The following is a 20,269-nucleotide window of genomic DNA, read 5'->3' as shown; positions in this document are numbered from 1 at the left end:
TCGAATAATGTATTTAACTTCGTCACCGATTTCTCATGGGAGAAATGCACGCGCGATTCTTGAAATCGAAAAGGTCATGCACCACAGGTCCTGATTCCATTATACTTAATAGGTGCAAAATGAACGATCACAAGTCATCTCCGCACACGTCTTTAAGACCCTTGGAGGAGTGGAAGCTACATGTTTCTACTTTCCGTAACATCAGCAAACGTACGTAATAGTCACCTTCCAGTTTTAACCCTAGAACTCCCGACGCCATATAATATCACTAGAATGCCAAGATTCCTATCCCATCGTCGCCATAAGACATATATGAGTCGGTGCGACGTAAAGCAAAAAAAAACCTGATATGGGGTAGGATACGAGACGAGATGAAACTATATGGCATGTTTTACGGTCGAATGCCCTTCCTCAGCTGAGGAGATAATAGAGATGAAATTAATGATGGTGGAATTCGGTTAAGGAGGTGGAAGGAAGCGGCTGTAGCCTATGGATAAGAACAGTGCCGGCATTTGCCTGGAAGTGAAAATGAGAAAAGTTTATAACTTGACTACGATTAATAAATATATCACAATGCAGCGGACACGAAATTGCTAGTAAGTACGTCATGGGAAAATCCGTGAAGCCTATAAATAATGGTCAGAAGTAGCAATTAGTTTGCTTGTGTGCCACCAATACGTCACGGAACGAGGGTGACCATTAGCACCTCATTAACTGTCCATTGTCTTAGCCACGGCACCCACGGCGAGGTCAGGGGTGCGAACAAAACTCAGTCTTCAATCACACTTTCTATTACTGTACGTCAGAATTCATTTCCATCTGACAGTCAGATGTTTAATACTGATAGGTTACAGGATGGACTACATCCACATGGGAGGCCAAGCAAGATTGCAAAGTACGATTTATTCTTCCATACGGGGCATTGACATGAAATCACTACAGCTTTATGCCAAGAGAAAATAAATGTAAAATACCATTGGCAAAAAATGAGTCGGGTTAATTTTAATTTCGTTTTCTTAAATACAATTTTTGCACACTTTATAATCTCTCAGAACTCTTTCTCTCTCTGAACGAGTTGGCTAATCGGTACGAGTTTTGTAAGTACGTATTCGGAAGACAATATGTTCGAATATCAGCGAGAATACCATCCTCAGAAGAGAATGTAGGAAACCCTTTCATGCAGTCTACCAACGTCGGAAAATCTCTAAGTACCTAAACAGAGAATGTCAGCTTGACATTGGTTACAAAATTAAGTACAGGATATATCTTGGGAATCTTACCTGTGCATATTCGGAGCAGATATCGATCGATGACACATAACTACACACATCATCTACAGTCCAGTGCGCGACGGTCTGAGAGTCTGCCGAACCGGAACATGGCCGATCTGTCGCCGTCGTACACACGGACATACACGGTAAGTTCCTGCCGTACACATGCTGTGAAGTCACTGTGGCTGAAGGTCCTAACTTGGGGCTGCTGCCCGCAGAACTACCCCCACTGTTTCCCATTAACCTGGATGGTGGTTTGGGCGACACGCTGCCCAGTCTCTTACCCAACCTCTCCTTCGTAGTCCTCAACGCATCCATCATGGGGATGTTGAGCAAAGACTCACTCTTCATAAACAAGTTATCACTAACACTTAAGCTTTTACTAGTCCTCGATTTCTTCGAGTAGGATGGAAGAGAAGCGGATGAAAGATCTAACGGCGTACTTTCAGATGGAGGTGGTCGCTTGATAGCGCCTTTCAGGTAAGTTTCCAGCTGAGAAGCATTGTGAGCATTGGCAGTCCTTACCATATTGAGCAGTGTCTGAGTGGAACTCATGTCGATCATTGGAGGGAACATAGTGGCGTTGGCTGCGGCACTGGGGCTGAACGGATTGGGAACGAAGTTGGACGCGGCAGCGGCGGCGTAGAGAGCCTGCTGAGCCTCAACAGTCGACGTCGTGGGCTTCTTGATGTGGTTGGATTCCGAACACGAGTATTTGGCTGGGGCACTTGTCGCGGGGGTGGAAGCTACTGTTGACGTGGTAGCGTTGTTGGCGTTGTTGTTCTTATGGATCGGCGAAGGTAGAGTTGGGGTTGTAAGAGGCGCCATCAAACCGACGAATGGAGTGGCACCAGTTTTGAAGGGGGTAAAGCGTGGATCCAAACCAACAGGGTAGCCATTTCGAGCAGGATTACTGAAGTAACTGTAACAGAAACAATGATAAAGTTAGAAACAACATATTCGTAGGAGAATATAAAAATACAAGTTGCATGGGTAAGATAAGATCTAGAAAAACGTGGGTTCAAGGCAGAAGACGTAGAAGAGAGAGAAATTCAGACTGAAAATTGCGGTGGAGAAGGACCTGTCGGAAGAGAAACCAACGCAACAAGAGCTAGCCACAAAATGAATGAGTATTGGCGAAAGTGAAAAGAAAAGAAAAGAAAAGAAAAGAAAAGAAAAGAAAAGAAAAGAAAAGAAAAGAAAAGAAAAGAAAAGAAAAGAAAAGAAAAGAAAAGAAAAGAAAAGTAAATTCAACAGCGCTGTGTAATCACAGCCCACAGACGGTTGAAAGGTATACATCAAACAAAAAAGGCAGTGTCGGAATTTTCCCCGCCGGAATTCCTTAACGTATCAGAAAGAAACGACAGTGAGTTCTCGATTCCCAGTTAGGCTGTTAAAAAATTAAAAGTGAGCCTTACCTTTCTGGAGAGAAAAACGGGCATGGAAGTTTACTCAGCCTACACCAAAAGTGATTACCAGATAATTCTTTGGGACAAAGCCGGTTGGGCATAGAGATGACTTCTTGAACTTAGACGTAAGCTTACGTGCAATGCTTTTAGATAAAGTCATTTAGTTGATATTTTTTTGGTAAATGTACGTTATTCCTTAATAAAATAGGGCATTTTTGAAAGAAAAAAAAGAAAGGGTAATGATAGTCCTAGTCTTAATCAACACTGCGTGCAACATTCATTTAGTGATGATCATTCCGTAATTGTATGAACTTGTGTTGATCATTGTTTTTGTTAATTCTTCAAAATACACTGTATCCTATAAAGATAGCCGTTTCTTCACCTTGGAATGAAAGGCAGAAATATTTAAGCTTTGTTACTTGTGGTGTTAGTCACCAAAATTAGAGTGATTATCTCGCTGTTATTACAAAAATGAAAACACTATAAGGCCTATTTACCAGACTAATGATAAATAAAATCTAAATTAAGTTTAATTTAAAGTATTATTTTCCAAACACAAGACAGTAACAACTTACTCGTTAGGGTTGGTGTTGTTGTACTTGGCCGCCAGACTGCGCATGAAGTCACTGTAGTTCCGCGTCATCATCTGCTCCATGTGTTTGATGTGGCCTGTAGGCGTTGATGCGGGGCTGGTGACCCGCTCAGGCGCAGCTCCCGGAGGCGTCCCTGGGTACGAGGAGGAAGGGGTGGCGCTTCGTGACGACGAGCTGTTATTGTCCGGCGTGTTGGCACTTGGATTTGCCGTCGTCGTTGTAGGACTTAACCTTTCTGTCTTCACGGGATTATTATTATTTGTCGTAGAATTATTATTGTTATTATTATTGCTATTATTATTGTTATTATTGTTATTGCTGTTGTTATTATTGTGGTTGTGGTGATCACTGCTGCCGTTCATTGTGGCCGCCGATGCTGTTGGGTCGCGCGCCGCAGAAGAAGCGGGGGCTCCCCGTCGTTTGGCCCGCGGCTTGGGCGTCGCTACACTGGCTGTAGACGGCAGCTCCGTATTGGCACCGGCAGACTCGGCGTCGCCTTGACCCTCACCTGCAAGAGAGCACAATACACGTTAATTAGTCTACTGGAACAAGGCTATCATTAGCTGTGCTCAACTCAGACCAAGCACCTATGACCTCTCAAACTACCATCGTGTACGCCGAACTCCTACAACCTTACTTACATTACAGGCGATCACGGAAGTCAGATAACATTCTAGCCAAGAAGTAAGGGTTGTGGCTTAAAACTAGAAGCTAAAACAAGCAGCATGGGTACGTATCAGAACTGTATAAAACAAACACTTTACCCACAAACTGCAGAGAATATGTATGAACGTATAAAATTCATTCGTTCTTATTTCCTAAATTGCTCTAATGGTTTAAAGCCGCACTCACATATGGAAGGATTCTGGCGGTGCAAAGATGTAAAAAGGCTGGAATTTGGAAGGTAGTGGTCGTGGCCTTAATTACGGTACGCTGTGAAAATGGGAAACCACAAAAGAATCATCCTTAGAGATTCTGGCGGTGGTATTGGAATCCACCATCTCCCGATATAAGCTCACAGCTACGTTACTCGAATCACGCAGCAAACTCACTCGGTATTAGGCGACTAATACAATACTTGTCTCCACCTGGTTAACTGATAGTTCTTATTCAAGTCCATTTTAAATGAACACTTTCATATTTATGAGTCAACCTCTGGTATAGGAATAGCAGGTCTACCTCTTATCCGAGGGCCCTGAGTTCAGTTCCCGGCATGTCCAGGATTATAATTTTGGACTGAAGGTTGTGTAACGGGGTTTACTAACGCGCGTGAGGCGAACTGAAGAGCTGTATGATAGGAAAGGCAACGAACTTGGTCATGAAAGTCAGGTAATGCGGCTGGAAATGGCACCACGCTGATCACACGGCACTTCAATATCTGTTAGACCATCTGGATGGCCACCAGCCGTATTAGAATGTCAAGGACCTTAATGGGCTGCATGTGCCACAGGTTTATGTATGCATTTGTTTATTAAAATGTATTTAGTTTTGTATATCAAGAATGCGATATATGTATAACGTGGATTTTTATTTATTTTGATACTCATTGGCAACGTGATAATTGCATGCAACGGGATAGGATCATCAGCATATTCTAATTGCTTTTCGGGTCGCCGTAGCCACCCTGGATCATTATGGGTTTTGGCAGGAAGCTTAAGACGTAATGCTCTTCCTGAAACTAAGTAAAATTGTCAACTCAGTATCCTCTGGAATTCGAACCACGACCATCCGCGTATAAATAGAATAGCTGTTGAGCTATTGTGAAAAAAAGTCAAAGGAGAACATTTCATTAACAATAGATCAACCATCAATGCTTCCGCACTCAGTAACTGAGAACTTCTGTTTGACCTGATTCAAAACGGCGATGATGATAAGAGTATAACAGTGTAATGCTCAGTATAACAGTAAAGAGCAAAGGAAGCACTGTCATCCAACTAACTAGGAGAGAATGAAACTACAATTTGCCATATGTCGTTTGTACAATGATTACAGAAAAAAAGTCTCTGATGGGCTCAGCTGTCAAGTCCACTGTAGTGTAAAACTCATCAAATCTCAAAACCAAAATAAAGGGCTATATCGACTAAATTATATACATTTAATAATTATAATAGTAATTATAATTAAACATCAGCTTCTTGCCAAACACTTTGAATTCATATCATTCGTGCAGAGTACTTTGCTTTATCCTTTTTTCGAAGTCCATGGTAGAATGCACAAGTTGGCTCTTAAAATGATACCCGCCGGGCTGAGTAGTCTTCTGACTCCAACTTGGAAGGTTCGGTCCTGGCTCAGTCCGGTGGTATCTGAAGATACACAAATATGTCAGCCTCGTGTCGGTATATTTAATGCTACGTAAAAACTCTCTCGTGGGACAAAATTCCGGCACCTTGACGACTCCAAAAACCGTCAAAAGTAGGTAGTGGGACGTAAAAGTACAGCATTATTAACATTATAAAAATGGTAGTCAATGCTTTGATCTCCCTTTCTCTAAACATCTCCAGTTCCTTCCCTTCTAGGGTTGAGAATTTGATATACTCTGGAGCATATTTCAATGCCATGTTCACTCTTGAAAAACCTTCCCTCTAGGCGTTTTCCTGCATCTTGTACCGAAAATCCGTCAGCTCGAAGGGAAGAACTGGTTTTATCGTTGTATTTTTACACTCGTAACTACCAAGCTCGATAGCTGCAGTCGCTTAAGTGCGGCCAGTATCCAGTAATCGGGAGATAGTGGGTTCGAGCCCCACTGTCGGCAGCCCTGAAGATGGTTTTCCGTGGTTTCCCATCTTCACACCAGGCAAATGCTGGGGCTGTACCTTTAATAAGGCCACGGCCGCTTCCTTTCCATTCCTATCCTTTCCTATCCCATCGTCGCGACGTAAAACAAATAGCAAAAAAAAAAACCCTCGTAACTCAATGGAATGAGATATATTGAAGGTTAATCTGAAACACTGAATTCCATCCGGTAACGAATTTATTATTATTTGTTTAATTCATCCACATAAATATCAGATCCATTGAGAGGTAAATATTAGGAATACGTCAGATTCGTATTTGTATTCGTCATGGAGACCTGAAACAAGGGATTTTTCGAGCCCTGATGATGATGATGATGATGATGATGATAATCAGTGAAATGATTTGAAATCCAAAAATGACATTAATATAAATGATATACGATGGTCTGAAGCTTCCTCAGATTACGATCATGTTATCACTTCCATCCAAGTTGTGGTACGTCAAATGCCTCGAAAAAGAATATTTGAATATATTCGAAACTCCTGCAACCTGTATATAATGCATATAAAACAACGATATATACTCATAACCGTTCATGACATGAATATAAAGACAGTTCGATATAAAGATAATTACAGGTAGATGAGACGACTACAGGCAAGTACCGAAATTTGCTTCTGATAATAAAGAGTTATAAAACAACACAAAAGTTGAGAGCTAGAAAATCAGCTGGAATTTCTAAGATTTCTGGGGATTTACTAAAGGCAATGGGTTGAGATATAGTGTCGTATCTGGAATATTAATCTGATACTGTTGGTATAATAGAGCTATTCCAAATGAATGGAGAGTTGCTATAGTAGCCCCAATGTACAAAGGAAAGAGTGATAAAAGTAAAGCGAATAATTAGTAGCCAATCAGCTTGATATGTGTTGCATGTAAGCTCTGGAAAAGCATTCTTTCTGATTATATTAGACTCATTTGCGAAATTACTAAATGGTTTGATAGGAGGGAGTTTGTGTTTCGGAAAAGTTATTCCAGTGAATATGAACTTGTAGGATTACAGCAACAAATAGCTGATAATTTTAGATTTAGGAGGTCCAAATAGACTGTGTCGCTAATGATCTATCCACAGAATTTTGATAGGGTAGATCACTGGAGACTGCTGACCAAACTGAGGCTCACCGAGCTCGATAGCTGCAGTCGCTTAAGTGCGGCCAGTAATCCAGTGGGCTCGAACCCCACTGTCGTCAGCCCTGAAGATGGTATTCCGTGGTTTCCCATTTTCACACCAGGCAAATATGTTGGGGGTGTACTTTAATTAAGGCCACAACCGTTTCCTTCCCACTCCTAGTCCTTTCCTTCCCCATCGTCGCCATAAGACCTATCTGTGTCGGTGCGACGTAAAACCACTAGCAAAAAAAAAAAAAAACTGAGGTTCATGAGAGAGGAATTCGGGGTTTAAGCATTTGTCAAGGGAAATGTTCGAAATTCTTTATTAGCCATACAGCAAAACCAACGCGGAGAGAGGAGCAATACGCAGGACCTGATATGGCGCGCGGGCGATTCAAGGAAGAGTCCAGAACTCGCTCGCATCAGTATGCAAGCACATGACTTGCTCCGCCACGAACGAACGGCGTAACCTAGAGATGAACCCAAGCTTCACAAAACAGACAGGTATGGATAACTAAGTGCGTATAAATACCATGCCTGAAGCGCAAAATAACAACGGAACATTCCTGCAGTTGTTGTCTTGAGTCATAATTTATAAAAACCGTTTGTACTGTAGTGTTATGGTTCGTTAACTCCTGGTTAAGTACTTGTGGCGGCACTCTGCTCTCAGGGGTGTCAGGCGCTGAAGCCACGAGATTTAGTAGAAAGTCACCAGGGAGGTGCCACCATCTACGATCGCATCGCAGGAGACATCCTTATACGGATATCTAATAACTTGCCTCCTCCCTGCACCTAAATTATGTTCTTCTTTCCCAGGCTTGTGCGACTAATAGATTAGGATATAAATTGACATATATTTTTGCATATCTTTACTTATTCAGCAAAATATTAAATGTTCTCTCTCTCTCTCTCCCTCTCTCTGTATGTGTGTTTATTCGTCATTATAGTTATTTTCTGTATATTTTTTACCTGTTTAAAACAGCTTAGATTGAAGAGAACTCAAGATGTGAAGTAATCTCAAGTCTTTGAAATACAGTATTCGGTTTAGCCTGTCTAAAAGCTTTCCTCTCTAAATAAGTGCGTAGTACAATTGATCAGTAATTTAGTGATGGAATAATCAAATACAAAACAATCACTTATTCGATTATTTTTTCGATTCAATTATTGTTCGATTATTCATTCGATTGAATGAGACAATCGATTAGCGAGTATTTTTTCGTTCGATTATTTTTCGATTTGTCATTCGAAACTCCACTCGAATGAATGAAGGAAGCAATCGAATAGCGAATACATTTTCCATTCGATTATTCATCCGAAACTACATTTGAATCAATTAGGCAATTGAAAAGTGAACGTTTCCATTCTATTATTTTTTTATTATTCATTCGAAACTGCATTCGAATGAACGAGGCAATTTAATAGTGAATGCTTTCAAAATAATCGAATTAAAAGTGATTATTATTCATTCGTTCCAACCGAATGAGTGATTCTGCTGATACAACTGAATGAGACATTCGAATGAACAGTTTCTTAGGAATAATCGAATTAACAACGATTTGTCCCATTCTGAAGAAAATGATTGATAAATTAATTGACTGAAATTGACTGTCTGAGGGAGCCTGTTAGCTCAGTAACTTAACTGCTGCCTCCTCACAAAGACGAAATGGGTTCGATTGCCGGTCATTGTATATTGATGTTATTCGAAGTTGTGTTATTCGACGGCTCGTGGCTTTAAATCGCAAGATTGATCACGTACCGTAGTACTGAAAACTGGGCTTTTTGACTTACTGAAAGGAAGTCTAATTACTCTCGTCCCAGTTTTGGAATAGCTAAAGTTGAATTTGAACTTATTATTATTATTATTATTATTATTATTATTATTATTATGCTATTTGCTTTACGTCGCACCGACACAGATAGGTATGATGGCGACAAAGGGATAGGAAAGGCCTAGGAGTGGGAAGGAAGCGGACGTGGCCTTAATTAAGTAAGAGCCCCAGCATATGCCTGGTGTGAAAATGGGAAACCACGGGAAACCATTGGAAACCATCTTCAGGGCTGCCGACAGTGAGGTTCAAACCCACTATCTCCCAATTTGAAACAGCTCATACTGCAGAATATCATTCCAAAATTACATTATCTTGTCGTTATAGCAACACATTAGAAAACATTAACATGTAAAAAAATTTAAAATATGTTTTCAGTTTTGTGAATACCTGCCTTCCGTTTTCCAAACATAGACCGCTTTATAAAATATACATGACATTTTAAGCAAATAGGAATCAAAGATGCTGTAAAACAAATTCACACAAATAGTAAAAAATATCACATACAATTTCACATGATTTATCAAAAACCTGCCTAAAATAAACTCTATAAAGTTATACATGCACTTGAAACTTAATGAAGCGCAACACAAATTGTATAACTACCTGTATCTGGGTCCAAACACTTCTGTATGAAAAAGGGTGGATGGTATTAATGAGAAAATAAAAACGACCGAAGAGCTGCAAATATTGGCGTATCCAAAACAATAAAACAAGACACACAATTTTGTAAAAAGAATCATAAAACATAAAAAATAAACTTTACAAAATTGTAAATGTAAACAAAAATACACTTTAGTTTAATTCAACCATATCAAAGCTAGGGAACCAATTATTGCACCCGAAAAATATAAATTTAACGTACATTTGTTGTATAACAGGAAAAAAATACTAAATATAAATACCACTACACAAATACCTTCAGTATCAGAACGTTAGCTTCACATACACCGTAACTCCACAATTACATTCATGGGCGAACTTTGAAACTATACACGCACTGGAAACTTCATAAAACCTCCAGCGAAATGAAACTAACAGTATATATACGATCGAAATATTAACGCGTACATTTATAAAAATCAATGAATACGGCAAATATTTACTATAAAAGTAACAAAAAATATAGCACACTCATGTAATAGAAAGTTGCGAAAACTATTGAAAGGCACTACATCTTAAACTTGTTCAAAACATCTGAAAATGTGGCCCTACCTAACATGAAGTATAAGGCTGAATACGGCACAAACACCCAGTCACGAAGCCATAGGAATTAAGTAATGAAAGTTAAAATCCCCGACTCGACCGGGAATCGAACCCGGGACCCCCTTCCCGGACCAAAGGCCAGCATACTAACCATTTATCCATGGACCAGGACAACATAAAATTAAAGTAGTTATATTGCCGCATTGTCAATTGGTATAATACTGGGGCTTAAACATAGTTGCACTGTGTGGTCAGAAGACGGCAATTACTAAAAAACAGGAACTTTATTTTACAGATGTTGTTAAGACTCACTTACTTTCAACATTGGAGATACGTTTGAAAAAAATGCGCATTTCTACTTTTCGTAAGAGTTCATCTATTCGCTTATTTCAAACGATAATCCATCCGACACACTTAAACCGAAACATTTATCATGACGCATCCGATTATTCTATGGGGTACAACTGAATGGTGTTTGAAATGCATTCGATTACTTAAATAATCGGATGGAGGTTATTCGAATATTGAAATTATTCGATTATGTTATCACTACAACTGAATGATATTTGAAAATCATTGGATTATTTTATTCGATGTCCGGCTCCATGGCTAAATGGCTAGCATGCTGACCTTTGGTCACAGTGGTCCCGGGTACGATTCCCGGCAAGGTCGGGAATTTTAACCATCATTGGTTAATTTCGCTGGTACGGAGGCTGGGTGTATGTGTTATCTTCATCATCATTTCATTCTCATCACGACGCGGAGGTCGCCTACGGGCGTCAAAACAAAATACCTGCACTTAGCGAGCCTCGGACACTCCCGGAACTAAAAGCCATACGCTATTGCATTTGATTCGATTATTTATTCGATTGTTGAATAATCGGATGGAGGTTATTCGATTATTAAAAGTATTCGATAATCCCATCACCGAAGTAATTCTTATCTAGAAAAACCTATCGGTAAACTAATATGAAGTACCATTATGGACCAGAAATGTTCAAAGCTAGGGTAAAAATGGATTGAAAATTATAACTGTGCTGAACGTAGGCCTACTAATCATCTATATAATTAGTTTCACTGAACACACGCATTATGTTTTCCATACACCAGTTCCACAATATTCTTCCTCCTCTTCGTCTGCTGCTGACGCCGTACCAAACAAAGGATTGACGACTATCATTCAGTAGTAGCTTGAAAATGTTTTTCTAGGGTCATTGACAGATGCGGTAGGGTTTCTGATCCTCCTGCACACAGCAAAATATGACTTCCGGACTTCATAATTACCTTTGTATACAAACGTGCTTTATCATTAAAAAATACATCACATTCTCGGAACTGCCGGGCTGAGTGGCTCAGACGGTTAAGGCGCTGGCCTTCTAACCCCAACTTGGCAGGTTCGATCCTGGCTCAGTCCGGTGGTATTTGAAGGTGCTCAAATACGACAGCCTCGTGTCAGTAGATTTACTGGCACGTAAAAGAACTCCTGCGGGACGAAATTCCGGCACCTCGGCGTGTCCGAAGACCGTAAAAGTAGTTAGTGGGACGTAAAGCAAATAACATTATTATAATCATCATTCTCGGAACTAACAGAGGTATACATGTTAAAGTGATCGAATTGAAAGGAAGTGGTGTGGCTGTCACATCGCTCGGGTAGTTCCAGTTGTTGAACAGTAGTTAAACTTCACATGTTGTCAAATTAGAAGATGATGAAGTATTGTAGGATGCACATCGCCAACGTAACTGTTCCGCTAGACGAAGTGAAATAGGAGTACATGCGTGTATCATGCTGCTTAGCTACAGTAGTTCATGGAGAAGACAAGGATCTGAATCTGTTGTAGTTGTCGTTGTCGTCCAATCCTTGTCCCGTTTCTCTACGTGGTCGTTTATGAAATGAGATGAATCTTCGCAGCGAGTTTTTAAGACCGGATGCCTTTCCTGGCGTCAACCTCATCAGAGGACATAATGAGATGAAATGAATTACATGAAATATGATATTAGGAAGGAAGAGGGTGAAACCCACTGCTGGCACATAACACCAAGAGGTATGATCAAGGCTTATAAAGTCTCCATTCGACGGACGAATCACAGCCTCATATGCTCTCACTCCCTATGAACATAGCACAGAGAAGCTCGGAATTGAACCCAGACTTTTGGCATGCGATGTACTGAATAGAAGTTGTATACTACCATGTCGGCCAACATTCTGATGGTGGAAATGTTTTCGACCAACGGGACTCGAACCGCCTTAACGACCATGGCCAGCTAGGTAGATACTAGCTGCACAGAATACATTAATAGACTACTCTAACTTAAGTTTAACCTATTTCAGATTTTCGCTCCTTTTAGTTGACGCATCACGATGTAAAGTACAAATATGATTGTGTTTTAAACTACTTTGGAAACACCGGACAGTCATGGAGGCATTAAGCTCTATCCTGTCCGGCCCAACACGTCCGCCTGTCACCCGGCAGCCCCGGGTTCGATTCCCGGCCGGGTCAGGGGTTTTTTTAATTGTAAATAATTAATATCCCTGACCCGGGGACTGGGTCTTTGTGTCGTCCTTAATGTTCCTTTCCTCACATTTAACTTTTCACACTTCAGCAATTTCCAAATACACGCAGGTTCATAACATAAGGTGCAAAGTAGGGGCAAAAGATCTTCTTAGGTCGACACCCCGAATAAACAGCATTTTTTTTAAAAAAAAAGCTCTGTCCTACGTTTGAAAATCTTGTAACACGTGGAAAAGGGGATTGGTCGGCTCACCTGGTACGGGGTTAACTCAACCTACACAGGGTTAATCCCTGAGGGCAAAGACGGTCATACCCTAATAAGTGCCAAGCTTATTATTCGTACCGGAAGCCTTTGTCCTCCATTCCTCCAAGGGTTTCCAAACGTAGTTTAACACGAACAGAGCTGTTAAAAACAGTTAACGTCTGAAATTCTCCCTTTGCGGTATTCCAGATTGATCAGCCTCGTGTCTGTAGACAATCCTTACTGGAACACTGCTTTACGCCAAAGTACCTGGGAGTTATGCTGGATCGCACATTAACATATAAGAAACATTGCCAAAACCTGAAACAAAAGATAGCTGCCAGAAACAACATTCTACGAAAGTTATCAGGAACAAGTTGGGGAACACAACCACAAACAATTAGAACATCAGCTCTAGCTCTATGCTATTCTGCAGGAGAATTTGCCTCCCCAGTTTGGTACAGGTCAGCTCATACGAAGCAGGTCGACATAGCTTTAAACGAAAGCTGCAGGATCATCACTGGATGTTTGAAACCTACACCCATTGAGAAGGTCCAACTTTTAGCTGGTATTGCTCCCGGTGAGATTCGTAGGGAGGTAGCAGCTAACAAAGAAAGGCTCCAGGCATCTTCTTCAGAAGCACATCCTCTCTATGGATACCAACCAGCCACACAGAGGCTAAAATCTAGGAAAAGTTTTCTCCGCACATCAGTCAACCTTGAGGGGAAAGCAGAGAATGCTAGAGTCACAATGTGGAAAGAAAGAATCCACCACCTTTCCAACTGGATAGAGCCAAAGGAAAGTCTTCCATGTGGACACCAGGAGAAGTGGACAGTATGGAAAGCCCTTAACAGACTCCGTACAGAAGTCGGCAGAACCAAAGTAAACTTGCGGAAGTGGGGCTTCTCAAGTGATTCATCACTTTGTGATTGCGGAGAGCAGCAGACGATCCAACATCTATGTCAGTGTGTTTTATGTCCTTCAATGTGCACTATGAAAGACTTGATTGCAGCCTCCCCCAACGCTATTGACGTCGCCCAATACTGGGCAAGCATCATCTAGCTCTTGAATATTGTTGCTCTATCTGTGATTGTATAATAGACTTGTATATTTGTATAGTAGAAATGTAGATGTTGCTTTTTGTTAAATATCTATAAGTTGATACTTCTGACACGAATAAAGAAAGAAGAAAGAGCATCACCAAAAACTATAAAAGTACTTAGTGTGGCATAAAACTATTATTATTATTATTAATAATAATAATAATAATAATAATAATAATAATAATAATAATAATAATAATAATAATAATAATAATAATAATAATAACTTCGTGTGACTATCGCTAGCCTGGTTGCAGCCCTTGTAATGCAGACCTCCGACAAGGGTGGGCGGCATTCGCTATGTGTAGGAAACTTCATGGTAGTGTGTTGGAGGGTAGTATTGTTGGAGGAGTGTGGGCTGCAAGTATACTGGATACAGCACAAACACCTATTCCCTGTGCCAAGGAAATTAACCATTTAAGATTGTTATTTACATACGATCGCTCAGTTATACGTCTAAATAAAGGAGATAAATAAGCAATATTCAATAGAATGTAACTTAAGTGAAGCGGCATCAAATCCCAGTCCCGCAAATCCTTGTGATGCAATACCAAACACGGGGAAGAATTTTCCCGCTCAACGACCACCACCTTATAGTCTGCCGGCGTACCAGCAATCAATTTTTCGCTGCTCTCATGCAAAGAATTCTAAATGATACTTGAGTCTGCCGAGAATTAATGCTGCATTTATAAGGAGTATACACATTTCTATCTCGTTTCTTTGTTCTTGATTACATCACGGATAAATGGACTATGCAGAAATAAACCAGCGTAACTCAAATGTACTATAATTACAAACAAATAACACAGCATGAAAATTTGAAATTGCCAGGGTGAGTAGCTCAGATGGTGGAGCAGTGGCCTTTGAGCTAAAGTTGGCCGGTTATATCCCAGCTAATTCGAATTGTATTTGAAGGTGCTCGCATACGTTAACCTCGTGTCGGCAGATTTACTGGCACGTAAAACAACTCATGTGGGGCAAATTTACTGCACCACGGCATCCTCGAAAGCCGTAAAAGTAGTTTGCAGGAAGTAAAGCCAACAATTCTACTATTCAATATCTTGAAATTAGTTTTGTACTTGTGTTATAAAAGAGAGATAGGAAGTTGCACAGTTTTAATTTATTTATTTTTTTAATATTTATTAATATTGCTATTTTTCCCTTATCATCAACTGTAGCCTAATAGAAAAAGGACTGCAGGTACTTTGTGGAAACAACGAACACTGAATAAATATGTATGTGTGTATGTATGTATGTACGTATCCGGACAGCCAAGTTACACCGCCACTGACTATTCACCAAGACAGCCGTGGTTCGAATCCCGAACAGTGCATGTAGGATTCATGAAATGAAAAATTACATCGCTGTGGTTTGACTGTACTTGCGATTTGAGCAGTCAGGTAAAACTTCGATTTTGCTTTGTTTGCATAACTAACGTGAAACAGGTAGTCTATTAAGGATGTGAGAGGTTGAAAAAATGAGCACATTATTGACAAGCGCCTGGAATAAAAGTACGTACTCTATAAAGGATTATTCAAAAGATTGCGCAGAAACTGAAGTAGCCCGTTACAGGTCGATGTACAACAACTTTCAAATAGGAACGTATAGTCCTGGATGAAACCTTGTCTCAGGGCAAGCCTGGAAAAGTGAGTTTGAATAGCTTCTGAAGAAAAAAAAAAACATTCAGTCTGCAACTTCACTCTGTGTACGAGCAACTATCACTTCATTAGCTGTCAGTTCTGCACTGTTTTAGAGCATTTTGGAATAATTAATAAAATGAACTGCCCATTATATCCTCGAAAACCTCTGCTCAATGCTTAGTTCCTCCGGATGTCGTCGAGGCCGAGTACCGTCTGGTTCTTTGCCAGGTTGTCCATCCAGTGCATCTATAGTCACAGGGGGCGTTTGGTTTTCGACTTCCCTCGAATGTCTTCAGCAAAAGTCTCTCTTCGAGCATGTGGGCTAAGCGGCCTGCCTGCTGGCTTCTTTTACTCTTTAGTTTCTGCTAGACTGCTGAGTTACTGCACGTGGAGATAGTAAGCTCTTAGTGATGTATAAATTAACTTTGCATTATATTTTATTGATTACCGTCTGTAATTTAAAGTTCGCACCAGATGCAATGTATATGCAGTATCAATCACACAGGTAAGTTGTGAATTCCTCCATTGTGATTATTATTTTCACTGCATCTGAGATGTTGACGGTGAATTAGTCATTATCAAAATGAACAATATTGTCCAACCTTAATATACAGTCCTTCTCCTCCATATTCTCTTCCCAGTGTTGGATCTTCGCTGAATTGAGGCATTGGCATTGAGGCCTTTAGTTCAGAGGGTTCGGGGTTCAATTACCGGCCGGATCGGATATTTCAATCCAGTCTGATTCATTCTTCTGCTCGGGTATTGGGTGTTTGTGTCTGTCCCAACACTCTCCTCTTCATATTTACAACACGTCACACAACCAACCACCACAGAAACACGCAATAGTGGTTACATCCTCGACGAAGGGTTGGCGTCAGGAAGGGCATCCGGCCGTAAGATACGGAAAAGTCAATATGTGCGACACAGTTCTCACCCGCAAACGCCCCAGATGCGGGAAAAGTGGTAGAAGAAGACCCCAAACCTTGGCCTTAATTTACTAAACAACCCGTGTGATTATTAATTTCATTTCTGCCTAAAGAGTAAATTTACAATTGCTTATACTGATTATCTGCCCATTTAATAAGAATAGTTGTTACGTGTTGATCGACTAAAAGGCCCAAGTTATTATTAGACATTGAAAGCTACAACTCTGGATATGTCATCATTCTATGGACTAAGTATGATCACTAAATGTCACGAGAGTGAGAATACGACCAGAGGCAAATGGGTTAAACAGAAAATTCGGAACAAAACAACCATAACCTCTTTCCTAAAACTCCTCTCAACTTTCCAAATTCATGAAATGATGAAAATTTGCGGTGAAATCTGTTATATTGTTAATGCCGTAGATAGAAAATCATGATTCTCAGAAAGGTAATAAGTAAAAATTCGATGTTTAAAGCAAAGTACGTAAATTTTACATTTAATAAAATTGAACACTGTGTCCGTTTTCAATACGAGCACATTGTAAGAGTGTTTCGACATCAATTATATGTAATTCCGTAAAAAATGGACAAGGGAATAAATATTGTACAAAGAAGGCAGGAAGCCAGGGTGACGCACAAGTGTTTTCAACGAGAGTGAACGGTAGTATAAAAAAACACCATAAATTTCCTCGAGGACTGGGAGAGAACACAACAGCAAGGGTTGTAGGACGAAAAGACAATCAGCCCAGAGGAAACAATGCGCCTCATATCCAGTCACGGTAAGAAGGAGTAGTGTGACGGAAGTGCCCTATAAAATTTGTAAAGGAAAGCAATTGAGCCAAGTGATAAATTCACAAAAGACCTAGGCTAAAGTCAAGTAAATACAGAGCGGACTTCACGAAGACAAAGCAAACACGGGCGGAAGACGTCTTATGCATCAGTACGTAAAGTTACTGCAATGAACAGGGTTAAAATGAAAATTCCCTGGGAGAACCTCGTAACAACCATCAGATTCGACGAAGACCTTCAATGGCATACGTGTTAGTGTAGTGCAGGTAGCGTTTGTGTGCGAGTTGAAGAGGTATTGAGGACAGCAAAATCATCTCGCAAACCAAGGAAAGGGACCTTTCACGATTAAAATCGCATGAACCGACCGGGTATGGAACCCAGGAATCCGAAATCTTAAGCCCAACAGACTTACCAGTCAGCCACGGAGGCGGGCTACAATATTATAAATGGCAGAGAATAAATTCTACAAGATGCTTCCAGAAATGAACATACAGAATTGATTCAGTAATATCCGTGAAGCTGCGAAGAGAAAAGAACAGTATTTGCAGTCGTTTTAAATATAATCATATTAATCTTCAAATAGTGCATAATTTCCTTTCTTTGCAGATGATGGGAAAGTGCCGTTGGCCACAAGTCTCTCACTCACGTACGTACTCCGTGCTCTTGGAATACCACGGACGGCTATGAGCGACAACTTCGTGCCATCCCATCCGTTAGTGTGAAGATCTGCAGGGCATTCTGTGGTAACAAAGAACTGGTTTCACTGTACATTATTAGAGAAGTTGTGGTGGTGATAATATTTTTAAAGAGGAAGTACAACTAGATAACCATCCTTTATTTAACACTAACCATAGATAAAAGTAAAGCTATCGGCCAAAGAAGGGCGTGAAAATGAAAGACTCCATAGCCCTCGCAACCTAACAGTGTCGGAGTCGGAAATGAAGTACAGGTGACCAAGTGAGGTCGGATAGGATAGATTAAAGTGAGGAGTCAGGCGCAAGTAAGTGGAAGCAATGCCAGAACTGAGGTAAGGACCCCGTGGTCGCCAACCCACGCTTCCAAGTTAAGAGCCACTGGGGACCCTTTGGTCACCTCTAACGACAGGCAATGGATACCGTGGGTGTTATTCTACCGCCCCCACCTACAGGGGCATTATTAGAGAGCTTCTGGGTTGTAGGTAATAACAATGAAGAGTTTGGAGACCGAATCAATCAGGTGCACTTAACGTGGGATTAATCGGAAATTAGGTGTCCTCCTTCAAGCGTTCAGACGATGTAAGATGCAACTTAAATCCAGCATCGTCAATTTCTATACGAAATCCACCTCATGAACGGGGCTGCAACCTATTATCCTCACAGGTTCTTTTACATGTGACAGTCTTTCCAGAACCTTCCCTTCTACTCTGAATGTGATGTAATAATTGAGTCATTATTCCTATCCATTTCCTCATCAGTTTTCTTTAACAATTCTTCCTTCTTTCATTTTCCAACCCAACTTGTGTTTGTTACTGTCCCGGGAACCATATTTCGGTTGCTTCCAGCGTATTCTTTTTCTCTACTCTCATGCTTTAATTTCCATTAATACGTCCCGAACTTTAGATTTTACAACTTCATTCTTTATCATAAATTAGGTTTATGTTGCTTAGGAGGGACTTCGTGCTCTGAAATTCAATTTTTCGCCAGTGTTTACTTTTCATCTTCCATTTAGTTGTACCACACTCTTCTATTTCATATCTTCTATCTAACCTACCGTATTCAACCCTCATTCTCTTCTGACTCCGATGATATTAGAGGCTACTTGATAAATATGGTAGATTTTCGACGACGCTCGGATAGGAATGGACTGGGACTTGAATGATGAGTACAGTTCAGTGGCGGCTGGTGCAGAAAATCAGTTGTGTGCTGTAACCCATCCCCCCCCCCCCAAAAAAATTAGAAACATATGTGGTTTTCAAGAGGCTTTCCATTGGGTTTTCCATACTGAACAAACACGCAAACAACCCCAACACATATACACATTCCTCAAACAAAACTAATTAAACACACAATAAGACCTGCAATGACAAAACGTTCACGAACTCAGAAACACTTGGTGTGAGCGCGCAAAAACATAACTTCGCAATGTTACCAAAATCACTGAAATGAAACCAGCAATATCCTAATGAAAAATTACATGTTGTGTTGTTATAGTGAAATTTACAAACTAGACATTTTGTAATTAAAGAAAAACAAAATATCATGTCCTTATTTTGACAACATAAAAAGTGCAATTTTTATTGTTAATCGATTTACAATTGTGGCTATGAAATAGGTAAGTTGGGAGTATTAAAAGACCTGGCGGGAACAGCTGATGGCTTCCTCTACAGTATTTTGTTTTCCGTTTGATTAGAGCAATCCCCTCTTAAATACTACCGCTGAGTCAAAAGAGTGACGCATGCAACGTTCTCATTTCGGTCGAAATCCAAGTGTGACCAGTGCTGCCACTCCGAGGTCAAACGGAGACTCGCTGTAAGGTGAGTCTTGGCTATTGTTTTCACAGCACATCGGGAAGTTGGGCACGCGTGCGCAAAAGGCAGAGTTCTGCTTTCTGGCAAAAATCTTAGAAATTCTCGCTGGGCTGTGATCTGCACAGCACCCGGCATGGAGTGCACGACTAGTTACCTGGTTGTGAGAGGAACTGAATGATTTCCTATTCCTTGGCTGATGTCTTTTTCAATTCAATGTATTTGACTGTAGATAATATTTTAAAGGAATTTATTTTTCATTTTTAAAGGAATTTATTTTTCAAGTAGACAATGAGCTGCATCGCTTCAGAACATAAGGTAAGGCCGCCTCTGGTACAGACCCGAT

General features: G+C 40.5%; 1 protein-coding gene across 1 annotated transcript in view; it reads right to left on the bottom strand.

Annotated features, from left to right (window-relative positions):
• Positions 1–20,269, bottom strand: part of Samuel (SAM-motif ubiquitously expressed punctatedly localized protein) — a 521,445-nt gene that overhangs the window by 319,473 nt on the left and 181,703 nt on the right. Inside the window, exons 2-3 of the mRNA XM_068225738.1 lie at positions 3,256–3,781; positions 1,281–2,193 (exon numbers count right to left, since the gene is read on the bottom strand). Of these exons, the coding sequence (XP_068081839.1) occupies positions 1,281–2,193; positions 3,256–3,781 (1,439 nt within the window). The remainder of the gene's footprint in view (positions 1–1,280; positions 2,194–3,255; positions 3,782–20,269) is intronic.

This window comes from Anabrus simplex, chromosome 1 (assembly GCF_040414725.1).
Source record: "Anabrus simplex isolate iqAnaSimp1 chromosome 1, ASM4041472v1, whole genome shotgun sequence".
Taxonomy (NCBI): domain Eukaryota; kingdom Metazoa; phylum Arthropoda; class Insecta; order Orthoptera; family Tettigoniidae; genus Anabrus; species Anabrus simplex.
The sequence above is the reverse complement of the archived record's forward strand: the minus strand, read 5'-3'. Positions and strand labels throughout refer to the sequence as shown.